At 40.8% G+C, this 17,399-nt stretch overlaps 1 protein-coding gene across 1 annotated transcript in view; it reads right to left on the bottom strand.

Moving 5' to 3' along the window:
- The window catches only part of LOC126259203 (protein jagged-1b), a 591,182-nt gene extending 579,070 nt beyond the window's left edge, over positions 1–12,112 (bottom strand). Inside the window, exon 1 of the mRNA XM_049955794.1 lies at positions 11,980–12,112. Coding sequence (XP_049811751.1) covers positions 11,980–12,066 — 87 coding nt within the window. The 5' untranslated portion in view covers positions 12,067–12,112. The remainder of the gene's footprint in view (positions 1–11,979) is intronic.
- Between the last annotated feature and the right edge of the window lie 5,287 nt (positions 12,113–17,399).

Genomic DNA, 17,399 nt, shown 5'->3' with positions numbered 1-17,399 from the left:
TGCAGTTCTATACATGAACTCAAAATTTTATTTTTTAAGGGCGGCAGAATCATACAGAATTTAGTTATATCTGTGGACCTATACGACTATCAGAAACTAATCTTGAAACAATACAAGCAGCATTTTTATTTAGTCTTGACACCCAGTTTACCGAAAATAGCTAACAAGAATAAATAAACAAGCTGCCTTGACCGCTTCAAGATTAGTATATATATATATATATATATATATATATATATATATATATATATATATATATATATATATATATATATATAACAAGATCTCAGACATTCCAGATAGTGAATTTCGACCAGAATGGCTGAAGCTGGAATTCCCTTGGTGTTCAAATGGGAAAGAGTGGTGTAACAGGAAAGATTATTCGCGAATCATGGATGGAGATTTGATAATTATTTCTGAGTAGAAAATGGAGTTATGTCGTTGCGTATCATTTGTCAATGAAATAACTAACAATGTGTATGATGCTTCGAAAACATCAGTGAATGGCAAATTGGATATTAAGAATACCTAAGAAATATCAAGTGATGATGTACATCAATTGAATTCTTTCATGCCACTTAACTTCAACAACGAGGAACTTGACAGGCTTTTGTGGGCAAGAGACTGAGCAGATAGTGCACAGTTCATTTTCCTTATAACTTTGCGCCATTCTAAAATTGACGTCATTATTGTTCATACGCTACGTGAAGGTAAAACAGCGTTATTTACAAAGTAAGTTCCCAACATAACACAGCCTTACAGAACAAACCGTGCCACTCAGGTTTACGTCAGATTGCACAAACATAGATGCTCTCCACGAAACTTCACCTTTAACTCTCAAACAAGAATCTGTAATTAGCTTTTAGGAAAACTAGGAATGCACGTGCGGTCATCTCATTTTTCTTACCTTCAACTACAATTGTCTTAAAACAATATGTGTTCTAGTCTAGAGCGACAAATTGTACGATAAATTACTGTAAGATGAGTAGGCGACATCAAGAAATATAACGAACAGCTTTGATGCGTCAAGGTGAGGTCGTCCTGTATAGAGCCGTCATGAAAAATCTGTCAAGAAACGGATGGAAAATGATTGATAACGAGCATGCTTTCTACAGATGTTGTCACCCAACAGCACACGTTCTACATGTGTTTGCTACACAAGCGCCGGTATATTTAATGTATCTATCTGCAAATGGTCGATTATCGTTAATTTATACTGTGCATTCTTGCATTGATGACTGACTGATACTGCATCTATGTTTTATGGATTTCTTAACATTTTCCAAAGTTATGATACTGTAACAACTGTAGCTTAAGGAAGAACACATGCGAGAGCTTTCACAACGTATACACTAGGTAAGAAGCTCACAATAGTAAGGAAGATTAAAAGGTCAACTTTTACAGTTCGTCGCAGAAGGTTTGCGGGTGACAGTAGGATGACGTAGGTTCCATTGGGATAGAAATATAACATCTTTGCCACTAAGGCGTTCCTTAAATCACTTGGCGAAAGCTAAATTCACAACGAACTTATTATTTTGAGAAATGAGTTTACCGAAATGTTAATAGGAATGCCATTCATGCTACAAATGGTGCAAATGGCTCTGAGCACTATGGGACTTAACATCTATGGTCATCAGTCCCCTAGAACTTAGAACTACTTAAACCTAACTAACCTAAGGACAGCACACAACACCCAGCCATCACGAGGCAGCGCAGTGGTTAGACACTGGACTCGCATTCGGGAGGACGACGGTTCAATCCCGCGTCCGGCCATCCTGATTTAGGTTTTCCGTGATTTCCCTAAATCACTCCAGGCAAATGCCGGGATGGTTCCTCTAAAAGGGCACGGCCGACTTCCTTCCCCATCCTTCCCTAATCCGATGAGACCGATGACCACGCTGTCTGGTCTCCTTCCCCAAAACCAACCAACCAATCACGAGGCAGAGAAAATTCCTGACCCCGCCGGGAATCGAACCCGGGAACCCGGGCGTGGGAAGCGAGAACGCTACCGCACGACCACGAGATGCGGGCATTCATGCTACATCTACGCTCATTATTATTATTTACTTTTAATATTTTTAACCCATATAACATACAATATACACTCCAACGTTAGCTATAAACAGAATCTCTAAGGATGACTGGTTGTTGAAGGCTTCTTCCCAGGTAAAAAAAGAAAAAAAAATTTAAAAAGGAAAGAGAGAGAGAGAAGTCCATAAATAAACTTATGGAATATCAGCAGCGACCAGGCATTACATATAAACAGTGTTCTTAATATATTACTTTTGAGAACCCAAGAGGATGAATTATTTACTATAATTGGCAAAAGTATAGCAAACAACAGTGATTTAATAGCTCGCTTGAGAGTGAATGATGATATTCGCAAGCATATCCCTAACACTTTTCACAAATAGCAACATGCAGCTGCTTTAATATTACTACGTCTAATGGAATTGAGAGAAGGGTTGAAAATAGCTACGCCTAACGCTCACTGTAGAGCGGTACAGATAATTATTAACTGTCGGTAGAAATGTTACCGCAGGAATTTAACATAAAATTTCCTTTTTGTGGCCTTTTCAGTCATTTCGCAAATCATTCCTTTATTTCAGTTAGCTCGTATCTACGTCCACATCTATGCTCTGTGAATCACTGTGAGGTACATGGCAAATGTTACATCGCACTATACCAATTATTAGGGTTCTTTCCCGTCCATTCACGTATGGGGCGTGGGAATAGTGATGGCTTAAATGCCTCTGTGGGTACTGTAATTAATATTATCTTATGATCAGCGATATATAGGGGCCTGTAAGTATATTCATAGAATCATCATTTAGAGCCTGCTCTTGAAACATTGTCAGTAGACTTTCACGGCATGGTTTCCGTCTATTTTGAAGAGCCTGCCACTTCATTTCTTTCAAAGTTTCAGTGACACTCTCCCGCAAGTCAAACACACCTCCTACCATTCGTTCTGCCCTTCTGCTAGTCCTGTTTGATACGGGTCCCACACACCTGAGTAATTTTCTGAGACAAACTATGTATAACGTTTACCAGCATCTTTGTTTTAGCACAATGAAAGAAACATTTCTATCATTTGTAATGATGATGCAATTATATTGTTACTTCCTTTATGGCCGGCAGCTGTGGCCGAGCGGTTCTCGGCACTTCAGTCTGGAACCACGCTGCTGCTACGGTCGCAGGTTCGAATCGTGCCACGGGCATGGATGTGTGAGCTGTCCTTAGGTTAGTTAGGTTTAAGTAGTTCTAAATCTAGGGGACTGATGACCTCGAATGTTAAGTCCCATAGTGCTTAGAGCCATCTTAACTTCTTTTATGGCTTGACTACACAACAGTAACCCGTTTGTGACAGGACACATATAAAAGGCGGTATCTCGGGAGTTGTATTACGAAACGACTCTCCCAAAGTTGTTCGGGTGACATCTAAATTGAGATATTCCCATCTGTAATTCTTTCGCTATCGCGTCGAACCTCACACATCCATATTCTAGCGTGCAGATCCCGCGACTTATCACAGTGCTCTTCCGTCTCTTTGTTAATGAGTGCAGTGAACGGGGAGTCTCTGCAGCTCCTGATGACGTTTCCTGAAAACGGGTTCCTTCCACGTTAATAAGCTTCCGGCGGCTGTTCCCACGGTCGCCTCCCTCACTCAGGAGCACGGCCAACCTGTTCCACGACCGTCGCCAGTGTCATATTTCAGGATGAGTCATTCCACGTATAATTAAAACGACCCGCTCACCTGCACCCCGAGCCATTAAAAGACCCAGCATTCGGCCGTACTACGAATGGACCTCCTTAAAAAAACCGCTAACTACGAAACCGTTGCGGCATCCAAAGCGTTTTGTTTGCTGCTGCATGCAAAAGTAATAGCTCCACCGTGGAACATGAAACAATGACTGGTTAACGAAAGATTCCTCAAAAGAATTCTCCCTAACCAGCGAGGAGGTGGAAGCAATTACACGCCTTCAAATAGAAGTCACATTCAACGGGTGCAGTATTCCAAGTCGCAGTGGATACCTTGCTTTACTGTTGGAAGTAGACCAATGACTAATGAAGCACAAGGTTTCGAATTCGTGCGTCACACACTCTTAACTCTACCCTTGAATCTCCAATGGATTGGCTAAAACATTAGTTTCTAACGCAGTGGTTCGCGGAAAAGGTGTTGTGCGAATACTAAATTGAAGAAATGTTTCAATCTCTTTATTGCTTCCTGCGGTTACTGTTTCAGTAAAATTTGCTAGTCCTTAGAAGGCTGCAGTACATTTGTGCGAGGTAACAATGATTGGCTCTTTGTTTACAGAGAACTTCGCGAAAAAAATGTAGTGGAGTTTTCAATGTATGCGAGTAAAAAATTTAATTTGGTCATACATACGGTGCAAACAGAAATTAGTTTTGCTTCCATTTACAAATTTTGTCATTTAAAATTGTTGTTAGTCTACCGTTACGCGCCAAAAAAATTTGTGCCTCTCAAAAATGTACTGCAGCCGTCTGAAGATTAAGGAACTGTTCGAAATCAGTAACCGCAACAAACAATAAAAGCACACCAGTGCGCTATCGAACATTCTCAAGTCTTTGAATAAGTTCTTTTACAGTGTAATACGGGCCTTGTTACACTATTTACGAAAGCAACCTTCAATCGGACTTAAACGTAAGATAAATTTATGTTTTATAGTAGCGCATTTCGGATCGGTACTTGTTCAGGACCAGGAATTTTACGTTATTTATCTAGACACATCGTAATTGGTGAGTATAAAATTTTTTCAGAAGTTGTCCGCTAAATCTCAAACTTTCTCCTACACTTTACTGTATGCGAAACTATCTGCTAGTGAGAATGAAACACAACAAATTTATAATTGCGTTGGACCCAGATACACAGCATTGCACCAAACTCAAAAGAATACCGAACGAGTAATGGGAAATCGCGTCTTACTATGCTAATACAGATGTCGATATATATACTGTTGGTCACAGCGTGCGTCACGGCGTTCTAAACTATATAATAAGGCTACAGAATGTTTGCAAATAGAATCGATCACGCACAGTGTCAAATGTTTAGGGGTGAATCTGTTACATTTATGTTTAAGTTTGTATTTCGATGGATTCTACTTGTTATCGCAATCAGAAACCTATTTTACAAAAATCTACTTCGGTAGTTGTGGAATATAATTGTTATGAAACGTAACAATTTATTTTTTATGTTGTCTGTCACTATCAGATCATGGTAATACTCGACATTGGTTTCTATAGTATTTTTTAATGATCAGCGCCTTATAATAACTACATGTTATTTTGTGTGATAGTTTTACGTTCGCAGACTGTTGCAGGCATGTTATACACTATTCGCTGACATTCACATTGGATAGTACAAGTGTTGGCCCTTACGCGACGTACTTGTAAGACAAAATTTTTGTGCTATCTCTATGAAACATCGTTGCCCGATCCCGATACTTGGTAAATTTCTTATTCTTGTCGTCATGGAAGCGTGTAACATAATTAACAACCTGTGGAAGGGCAATTTGCGAACCTTGACGTACGTGATGGTACGGGATTACTGTGCAAACAAATTATGAAAATCTGTTCATAGTGGGTTAAAGGGTAACATAACACGTAAAAATACTATCTTTCGCGGTATCTTAACGTCACAGGCTCTAATAATCCCGTTCTCGACATGGAAAATATTTCAAAAACTGTTTCAAAAAATATTTATGATTGCAAAATTTTAACAGGATCATAGCCCCGGACTAAGAACAGACGAAACCACAAGTTTTATATGAAACATGACATCTCTTATCGGAAGTTTTTTGTTTCAATATCCTTGTTGAACAGGCAGTAAACGTAACGATTAAATGGTCAATTTTTACTCTTTTCTCTGAATCCTGTATTTATAAATTTGACAAACTTCAGTGTTGGAAAACTAAATTTTCGATTTACCATCCATGAGCCGAACAGACTATGAAAGTCGTTATTGGAGTTGCCAGCGTTATCAGGTAGTGCTTGAAGCACAGAAATAAATACACCTTCATACAAAATTGCTATGGAAGTAGTTTGTAGTCCTTTCGTCGTGTGTTATTGAGATACTATAGAATCTGAGAAGAACTGTGAACACCTGTTGCACAGGAGTTCATATTGCTGCAGCTGGTTTGATAATCTCTAAAGCTGCATATCACGCGTATTTGAAGTATAACGATGGTCCCGGTAGGAGATCGATGTTGGGGTCAGTACGGTTTTCGGAAACAATTATCCTGTGATGTCCGACTCCCTTTATTGTTTAAGTCACGCAGTCATGTGAAAGATGCGTTCATAAAATTTCACACTGTTTCTGATACAGTAACACAATAAGTAGATCGGTAACGTATACAGTTTCGGACTATTCGATCAGACATATGATTGAATCGAGAACTATTTTTTTTTAACGGATAGAAGTCAATTCGTATTTCTAGACGGAGGGTCTTCTTCGGAGTTAGGCTATAACTCACCTAAATGAGACAGTATTGTTACTATGCATATTATAACAATGTGATTTAATCAGTATCAGTTGACTAAGACGCAGATAATGTGCACACACAAAGGGAGGAGATCTCTTATGATTAATGTTGTGCTATGTAGGACATTTTGGACATATAAAAAACGTTTTGGTTGACGAGTGGTCACTCTCTTTAAACGTAAGTAAAGCTGTCGTGCCCATAAGGTTGGTTTGAAGCTCACAATATTGGGGATCATGCGCTTCTGTGCGCATGTCCTCCTCCGACGTTTACGGAAGAAGAAATAGATGTAGAGGAGAGTGTTACAGCACGGAACAACTTACAAATTTTCCACCAACGTACGACTTTGCCAAAGCCGAAAGTAATCCAACATGGCAGAAAATCGTTTAGAGTAATGCTTGAATAGTTACCGGAAGCATGAAATTTGTATTCTGATACTTATTCCACAACCACCAAAAGTCTTTAAAGATGATTAAACACGAACTAACACGCATTAGAGGACGAAGGTCCCAATAATTGTGATAAATCGCTACGGTGAGTGCTGGTCTCTTTTAAATAATTTTTTATGACGGTTTGAATACGCTAAACCAGTTTTAACAATGTGAGCAGTGAATATTAGATCGTCTCAGTCTTTGGAACGATTCTGAGGAGATGTAAGTTATTTGGGAAGGATGAAACTTACTATTCAGTCATTAGTCGTGGAAGGTAACGCAATGGTTGAGACTCAGGACACTATTTGTGGAGTAGCTCAGGAAACTATTTGTGGAGGAGCGGGTTCCAAATCTTGTGGCGCTGTCTTGCGTTAAGTTTTGTCCGGTTTTCTTAAACTACGTCAAGATACTGTCATAGAAAGGCCATGAGCAATTTGCTGTCCCATTTTTGTTTAATGTTCATTCAAGACGCTTACGCAATCCATTCTCAACCAACACTGATTGTTCTCAGTTGATATTGCATCGGCATGGCTGAATAAGAGCAATTCTGTTTATTTGGCCAGTTCAACAGTAATACGGGGATGCTCCGTAACTCCCTCTTAGCAAAACACAATTCCTTCAGATTTTTTGTGCTTGGGCTTCAGGCACGTAAATTTTTTGGAATACCTTTCGTCTTTGACTGTTAAATCTGTTTATTCTTAAAATCTAGTATTTGACTTTCGGTCTTTTGGGCATTATCAAGTGGACTGCTGCGAACGTCAGTTTTATGAGTAGAAAAACAAATTACAATCCATAATTAGCCGCAAATGATTTTAATAATATCGTACGGCGCATTTAAAGATTTAATCACAGATTTTAAGGTGTTTTTGGTCCACAACGTCTGAAATGGTGTCCTTCTAGCAGATGATGTTGTGGTGCAGATTTTATTAGTTTTCAGTGTCTAGAGAGTCGCCAACTGTAGGCCAAAGGTACTTGAGGGATTAAACCCGATATTATTGTTACTGTGTTAATAAAATCAACTGATACTTCAATTTGGTTTTATTGTTTCGTTCTACGCTGATGTTGTGGATCAGACAAGACGTGTGCTTTCCCAATCATTCGTGCTCACATGTTCTCAACGTTCATCAGTTATGTCACAATCAGTGGGTGCACTTTACCGATGAACGATGGCACAATTTACCTTCAAACGTGGAGTGTCGGAGAGTCACGTTAACTATGCCCAATGTTTCTCCAGTAAGATAAAAGAAAACATAAAAGAAAATCACAGTTTAAAACAGTTACAAAAGGGAAAGAATGCCACAACTCTTTGAAAATTATATTATATAATTGAAAGAAAGAGGAGGAATTATAGAACATCTTCTCCGGCATTAAGACAAAATAATTGTGCCCTGCGAAGACGGTCCTATTGGTATTAGGCACAAAGGATTAATTAATTCCACAACAACTACCCTTGGGATACTTTGCAACGTAGGTGCGAGTGTCTTTCAGATCTTCACTGGAAGTTTCTAAGACTTGAATCCAGTGAACAGTGTACGAATATTTTATTCAGTCGTTACTTTCGTATCGCAGAGGCAGTTTTTCCCGTGTTACATCCCTGAATTTGGCAGGAAATGTGGTAACTAGAGGTCTGTGTGAATGAAGATGTCCGCGGATATCCGCAGTAATTCCTGCATCAATGATATCCGAGGATATCCACGATAATAACTACTTTACGTTTAAAAGGTAGAGTGTAGTGTTAAAATTTGCATCTATTTGCGTTACATACTATCGGAACAATCATTGTCATTATTATTACTGTTTTCCAGCTGTGTTGCTAAAATCTGCTACGGCGATATGTAGTTTTCCCTAACTTTTAGTAATGTATCCTCTAGTAGTGTATCCTGTTTTAATCCAACTAGCAACTACCTTATGTCTAAGTCGTTCGTGTTTCATTTGCAATAAGAGTTATCCTTCGTCCACACAATGGTGTCGTAGCCGGAGCCAACATTGGCCAATATTTACGGGGCAGCGCTTACACATTGGAGCCAACATTCAGTTGAATTCGTATAGAGCCGTCGTAAACACGTCTGACGCTCAGATCGAGGCCGGTGTATTCGCGGCTTTGAGCATGAGTAATGTTGCTCCACTGTTCCAGAACCATTTCGAAAAACTCAGCTACGACGTAAATACGACGACAACGAACGAAAGAACAAGTAATATCGGTTTCTAAACGGCAAAGACAGAAAACAAACAACGTTGGAGCTATGTGTGGTCGGCGTATCGATACTGCGCCGACGTTCTTTGATGTGTGGGCGAAATACCGACAAGCAACGGTTCGTACCGATACTGGGGCCAACGTTGGATCCAGCGCAATTTCATCGATCGACACATTGGACGAACAATCTTGGCGCTAATGTGTGGACTTGGCCTTACCTAATCATATAGGTGCTACAAACCACCATAAAATGTGCTACAGGAAAATTTCGTCCATTGGAATCTTCGCTTCATAGCCTGACTCTTGCTTATCGATCACATATGACACAAGTAATGTTCGGTATAATGTAAACGAAGTTGTCAACATTTCTCTTAAATACAAGTACGCATTACAACGGCTTATTTGCATTGGGAAGTGTGGTACGTTAACACGATTTAACATTATGGTGAATTAACGTGTAGTTAATAAAAGTAATATCTGATTAACTTTTAACATGGCCTGTGTTACACAGTAAAAGAATTTTGTCAGTCATCTTTTATGGTAGACTTTTAATATATATATATTTATTTTTTTAACGGAGTGGTGGAGTACTTTTATCATAGCTGTACGGAAAGAGCGTGGTCCTCGCGTTCATGAAAGATTTGTCAAAGAACTTTGGCAGTGAAACACGGTCCCATGCAAGACGTCTCGACACACTTGTAGCACGGCTACAATTAACTTCCCAGTACTGTAAAACTGCTCCAAGAAAATTCGTTCCTACAGTTACGTCAGAAATTTATAACTTGTGGGACGTCCCAAGAAAATGACACGATAAGCTGTATTACAAAGTGGTACCGCTCTCACCCTGAACGTTGAGTGTGGTACGTAAATTACGAGTAGATGAAAATTTAGGGCTGAGACAATCATACCGCCAGAGTTCCGGCTTGCCGAACGGTTTAAAGTGGTTTACAGAATTATAGTACCCTCCGATGCTAGTAAGGAACTTGCCGATACGGTGCGTATAATATTTCTGTCCGCCGCGCGGACCTGCGCTGGTAACGAGTGCTGTTGCGAGCACGCTCGAGACCCTGGGAGGTGAGTCAGAGCGGCCGCCACAGTGGCGGTCCACGAGCGGGCGCGCCCAGCTCGAGGAGTTGTCCGTCCCCCTACTGGCGCGGCGCACCTGCGCTCCGGCGTACCCGAGGACAGCGACCCGCCGGTCCCACGGCGGCAGCCTTCGCTGTCAGGCGCTCCGCCGCGACCGCGAGCTCACACACGCTGCTCGGCGCGCTTGCCTTCTTCAGGCTTCGGCTCGAACGCGTTATGGAGAGTAAGATCCAAAGAAGAGCTGCGCGTTTCGTCACAGTTTGAGTTTGTAAGCTTGGAAGCGACTCCAGCTGTAGACGCCGCAAGAGACGTGTTGTGCATCACGGTATGACTTGCTGTCAAAACCCGAGGCGCACTTTTTGGGAAGAGTTAGCCAAAAGATTTCTCCCTCCTACAGGGAAATTCGAGAGGTTCGAGCACTCACGGAGGCTTGTCCCACCCAGCATACGCGGCTGGAACAGCAAAGTGGGGCTGTAACAATGGTACATGACGCAACATGGCTTGCAGAATACAGATGTAGATGTAAACAGTCTGATTGCTTTTGTAGCCATCCGGCAACTGTCCATGTAGCTGCGGACTATGACGTGAAGAAAGTAGGAATATTGGGGTTAAATATTTCGTGGAGTCCGCCTCAACAGCGCTGCAAAATGCCATGCGAGGGACTTGAGTTCGACCCCCAGCCAGGTTGGAGATTTTCTCTGCTCACAGACTGGGTGCGTGTTGTCTTCATCATTTCATCCTCATCGACCCGTAAGCCGCGAGAGTGGCGTCAACTATAAAGTCTTCCACCACGAGACCGGTCTACCCGACGGGAGGCCGTAGCCACACACACGTTTCATTTACGTCTCGTCGACGATGGAGTGATCGGACATGGCGACACAACAGCGGATTGAGGAACGAAATTCGTCGCGTTCTCTTTCAAAGGAACCAACCCGTCGTTTGACTTGTGCTATTTAAGAAAATCACGAAAAAAATCTGGAGCTCAAATCACCTCACTCGTTCGCTTAACTGCACGTTTAACTCACATTTGTTTGAGGAATTATACATGAAACAAAGTATAATTTCTGTAATTGAAGAACTCTTCCCAAAGCGTTGTAACGCAAATAATCCTAACGCTGGTCGACTTCACTGCAGGACTCTGCAGCTGAAAACATTACGATTGCTTTTCGGATCGGACTGTGCGTCAGACAGCGACAGGCGACTTTTTACCTCATTGTACTACATTCAAAATTACATCTTTATGCAAATAGTGGAAGATAAATGCAAGTGTTAGAAGATCTTTGATTGTACAGAAGCGCAGCTACTCATCTGATGAAGATCGTTTGTAACATCACCGGTCCAGCCCGCTTCTGTTTTGAAATAGACGCTCAGAACGACCCCCTTGTGCGTCATGCATAAAAACTAGCTAACATTAGCAGCTACGTGATAAATAACGAAAGTCTCTAATAGTGTAATACGCCATTAACGCCCAGACACAACCAAACGAAAAAGAAATTTAAGATGTTCGGATCGAGTCCGAAACGCTCAGAGATGCCGTTGTCATATCCAGAAGCATAACGGTGACACATTCTGCAGTGGTTCTAGCCGAGTTGCTGAGAAATCTGTGGTCCATCCGCAGATATATCACAAACAACACAGAGGAGTACAGACGTCAAAGCTTTCTCACTGGCACTCAACGTCAAAATAAACAACACACACAAATACGATTAAAGAAAGGTGATGGTGGTAGCAGGCAGTGTCTTCTGTCGGTATCCACAGGGCGTCGGTTTACCTGTAGGAACAGCAGGAGGCCGAGGAACACGACATATCCATGCAGAAGGCGGCCCCTACACAAACGCGACCACAATGCACGACACATCGCGACGCCGCATCCGTCAGCGCGCTACATACCGCCACGGCTCGCCTGCCACTGGACACTGACTCGCCGCCGGCCTGGGAGCTGTGGCCCCGGGCGCCCCGGAGGGGGAAGCCGCCACTGCGCATGCGCGCCGCTGGCTCCAGCCAATGGCGGCCGCCGCCTGCCTGCCGCGGGCTACACGTGCAAGCCTCCAGCGTCGCTCGCCCGCGGCGTCGGAGGGCCATCTCCGTACCTCTTCACCCATCGGAAACAGCAGCAACCTGGGGGAACTCTTGCCGTTTGGGGAGTTCAGTGCTCGACGGGGATCGCTACTGTGGAGTAACTGCATCGTTGCTCTTCCGTAGAACTCATTCAGTTTGTGGATTTGTTTATAAATAACTTTTCTGTTACCAGTCACAATTTTCTTTTGTTTATATTTTACGCGACGCGTTTCGGGAAATGATTCTCATTTCGAAGTGTGCTTTTCTCTGTGCTCTATGACATTTTTACGTAATATCTTTTGAGTAGTGAGTTTCTACTTTGTTCTATTGACTTCATTGCAATGAAAAAAAAAAAAAAAGACCGCTAAAGTTTTAGTTGGTTATCGCTTTTTATGTATATGTATTTAGTAGACAAATTTGGAAGAACTTGCACATATTTTCCTTATGGTAAACAACAGATGCAGAATTCGACCAAAGAGAAAATAATCTGCTCCGAAAAGGACTAAAATACAACTATCATACACTAAAATAATCATAGTTGCACCTAAAAATACAGCAGCTGCTGCAGAATTAAATTCAAATGCAAAAAAAGCAGCAATAGCTCACAAAGTAAGCGATCTCCTTGAGAAAGAAACGAATGAAGATAAATTTAGATATAAATATACAATAAATGATACAAAAAGAAAACCCTAAAATCAATACATAATTAACTGAAAAGTAAACAATCCGTAGTTTCAAAGTCAGACAAAAGCAGTAAATTAGTCGTGATGAAAGAAAAGGACTACATTGACAAAACACTGTAATTCTTCGATGTTAACAATATTCAACACATTAAAAAGGACCCACAAAACAATTTCAAAGTGAAGGAACAACCGGAACATACATTGATATTGACAGAAACTGAAACAAATATCTTACATGTATGAATCCAAAAGCATCACACCTTAGAGCACAGCCAAAAATACGCAAAGAAGGTAATCTGACGTGCACGGTGGTAAACTCTGTAAATACCGCAACAAACAAACTGTCTCAGAAACTAAATTTAAAAAATTGTACATATGAAACATCATTTTCTATTAGAAAAAACAGCATGATACTATCTGAAGAAGTAAAACCAAAAATCTCCCTCAAGATACTCAGTTCTTATCACTTCATATTACGAGCCTTTCCTCAAACATACCCATACAAGATGCTGTAACAGTTATCCAAAAGAACCTCATGAAACATAAAAAACTTGTATACACAGAGGTTGTTGAATTTATGGAACTCCTTCAGCTAACCCTAACTTGCAATTGCTGTACTTTTAATGGTAACATAAAGTAACTAAATGACGTAGCAATCAAATCATACATATCTGGTACCAAAGCAGACATATACATAAATTACTGTGACAAAAATCATTTAGGACCCAAGAACTCTGCACAAAGAAAACTGAATTCTATAGCAGATATGTAGATGACACATTAATGTTAGCGGAAGGAGATGCCAACGCCATAAGAGACACCACAAATTGCTTCAGTAATCTACATGAGAAAATTACATTAACAGTGAGACATAAACAAGACAAAAGTAATAATTACCTGGAGCTAAATGTTACAAGACTCAATAATACAGGCTATTCAAAATTTATAGGAAAAATACAGTGACTAACGCCACAATCGCTGCAACCTCATGTCACCCAAACATCTGTAAACAGGTAGCATACAGGTCAATGCTACGTAGAAGAACTAAAATACCGTTGGACCAAGAGAACAGGCAACAAGAAATAAAACTAGTGGAATAGATTGCAGTTGCCAATTGCTGTACTTTTTCCTTGGTTGACACAGTACTAGACAAAGTGAAGTAAGATCCAGACGCAAACTGCACCACAAAAGAAAAAGACAAAACAGATTTATATCTAGCAAGCCATACATTGGCAATATGTCACAGAAGCCTGAAATATTTTCAAAAAACAAAGTAAAGAATTGGGTTTTCTACATCTAAGAAACTACAACAAAATGTAATACATAATATGAAGTGTAATAATGACCCATACTCAGACTCTGGAATATACAAATTAACATATCAGTAATGCTCCATGTTCTACCTAGGACAAACAGGACCAATTTTCAGCATCAGGTACACAGAACGCATTTGAAGCCTACACACACAACAGATACACAGCATCAGCAATAGCCACACACATACGTAGTACAGGGCATCCATTTGGATATATTAGAACAAAATTTCAAAGAACTGTCACTAAATAAAAGTCATAAAATGGATTTGTTAGGAGAACTGGAGATACAATCACATTACAAGATAAAGTATTAAACGAAAAACTTGAAAGTGAATCAGTGAATTTCTTCATATGCTTCGACAGTATGCTTAAATAAAACTGTAACACACAGGAAGAAGCACCATTGCAAATAAATGTAAGAAAATTATGTTTATGTCTGTACAAAAACGTATCGTACTATGTGGGAGACCAATAGCATTATCTCTGTCGACTATATCTAAAAACATCCTTGTAACTGTTTGCTTGTTTAAGTACGAGTAGTTATCAATGTCTATGAGTGTATACTGTGTATGATGTTTAAAATGTGTGTGACTTTGCACAAATGGACCACAAAAAAACTACAAGTTCATCCACATTTCGTCATTAACTACATGTAAAGATTGATAACCAACTAAAAATTGCGTTTTTTTAAATATACTGCAGTAAAGGAACATTACAGACCAGAACCTCACATATCAAATACATTACGTAAAAATAGCGCAGTACACAGGGAAAAACGCACTTGAAAAATGGGGAACGCTTTGTGTAAAATTTTTTACATGTTAAACATCATACACAATCTTCTGTGCACAGTATACACTAATAGACATTGATAACTACTCGTACTTAAACACCGCTCCTCACAAGCGTCTTCTAACCAAACTGCGTGCCTATGGAGTATCGCCTGGATTCCTGATTCCCTGTCAGAAAGATCACAGTTCGAAGTAATAGACGGAAAGTCATCGAGTAAAACAGAAGTAATATCCGGCGTTCCCCAAGGAAGTGTTATATGGCCTCTATTGTTCCTTATCTATATTAACGACGTAGGAGACAATCTGAGTAGCCATCTTAGATTGTTTGCAGATGATGCTGTCATTTACCGTCTTGTAAAGTCATCAGATGATCAAAACCACTTGCAAAATGATTTAGATAAGATATAGGTATGGTGCAAAAACTGGCAATTGACCCTGAATGAAGAAAAGTGTGAAGTTATTCACATGAGTACTAAAATAATTTCGCTAAATTTCGATTACACAATAAGTCACAAAAATCTGAGGGCTGTAAATTTAACTAAATACTTAGGGATTACAATTACAAATAACCTAAATTGGAACGATCACATAGATAACATTGTGGGTAGAGCAAACCAAAGACTGCGATTCATTGGCAGAACACTTACAGGGTGCAACACGTCTACCAAAGAGTCTGCTTACACTACGCCTGTCTCCCTATTCTGGAGTATTGCTGTGCGGTGTGGGATCCGCATCAGGTGGGACTGACGGATGACATCGAAAAAGTATAAAGAAGGGCAGCTCGTTTTGTATTATCGCGAAATAGGGGAGATAGTGTCACAGACGTGATACGTGAATTGTAGTGGCAGTCACTAAAACAAAGGCGTTTTTCGTTGCGGCGGGATCTTATCGTGAAATTTCAATCATCAGTTTTCTCCTCCGATTGCGAAAACATTCTATTGGCACCCACCTACATAGGGAGAAATGATTATCACGATAAAATAAGAGAAATAAGGGCTCGCACAGAAAAATTTAAGTGCTCGTTTTTCCCGCGTGCCGTTCGAGAGTGCAACGGTAGAGAGACAGCATGAACGTAGTTCACTGAACCCTCTGCCATGCACTTTATTGTGAATAGCAGAGTAATCATGTAGATGTAGGCGTAGATAAATAAAAGAAAATCGTGCCTGGTAGCAGAAAAGTTACTTACAAACAAACCGACTGTTTTCAAAGTCGCAGGTCTTCACAAACCATTTATAATGGGTCAAATCAGACTATTAAGTTTGCTTTATTCCAATCTTTCTGTAGTAGTTTTTGCGGACGATGAGTTGAAACGTTCGTTTAGTTTCGTCGTCGGAGCTTCCGTTCAAATGCGTGTGAATTCCTAAGGGACCAAACTGCTGGGGTCATCGGTCCCTAGACTTACACACTACTTAAACTAACTTGTGCTAAGAACAACAAACACACCAATGTCCGAGGGAGGACACGAATCTCCGGCGGGAGGGGCCGCGCAATCCGTGACATTGCGCTTCAAACCGCGCGGCCACTTTGCGCGGCTGGAGCTTCCGTGGCGTCAAGCTAAGTCCTACTAGCGGCCGCTACCAGAATCCAGACACTCTCACCAGTGTGCAGCGTGCGAGACAAATTACGTTACAATTGTCCCATTGATCTTCTCGGAAACGTTTACTGGTGAACTCAGACTTACCCTTTACGCTGCTACGCTTTTAGATCATAGGGCGTTACAGGGTCGCCAACGTCGTTGTGATCTCTGAGACAAAGTTAAAACCCCCACTACTTTTATACCCAAAATAAAAACACTATCTGTTCAGAAGTATTGCACTTAAACCAATAGTTACACACCTGTGTAATGCGAAATTGATCACTAGACGTAACAAGGGCCAATATGAAAGGAGACAGCGAGTATTGTGTTATCAGCAGAGAAGCAATAATGGCAGAATATTTCGGTCGGTAGGACTTGCTGACTTCGAGCGTGGACAAGTCACTAGATGTCACCTATGTAACAAACATGTCAGACATATTTCAATCCGTCTACAGCTGCTTAGGTCGACTGTTGCTGAAGTGACTGCGAAGTGGAAATGCGAGGGGACGACCATAGCTAAACAAAGGTCAAGGCAGATCTTATGTACTGATAAAGGGGGACTGTCGAGCACTGAGGAGGGTGCTTTTAAAAAATCACGTGCGATCAGCGGAAGAAATCTCTCGTGAGTACCAAATTGCTACCAACAGTGCAGCTATAGCAACGATTGTGCGTAGGGAGTTATAAAGAATGGGATACAACGGTCAAGCAGCTGCTCATAACTCAACTATTTGTGTATTCAATGTTAGACGACACTTGAGGAGGAGTAC

The sequence above is a fragment of the Schistocerca nitens genome, chromosome 5 (genome assembly GCF_023898315.1).
Source record: "Schistocerca nitens isolate TAMUIC-IGC-003100 chromosome 5, iqSchNite1.1, whole genome shotgun sequence".
Lineage (NCBI taxonomy): Eukaryota > Metazoa > Arthropoda > Insecta > Orthoptera > Acrididae > Schistocerca > Schistocerca nitens.
The sequence above is the reverse complement of the archived record's forward strand: the minus strand, read 5'-3'. Positions and strand labels throughout refer to the sequence as shown.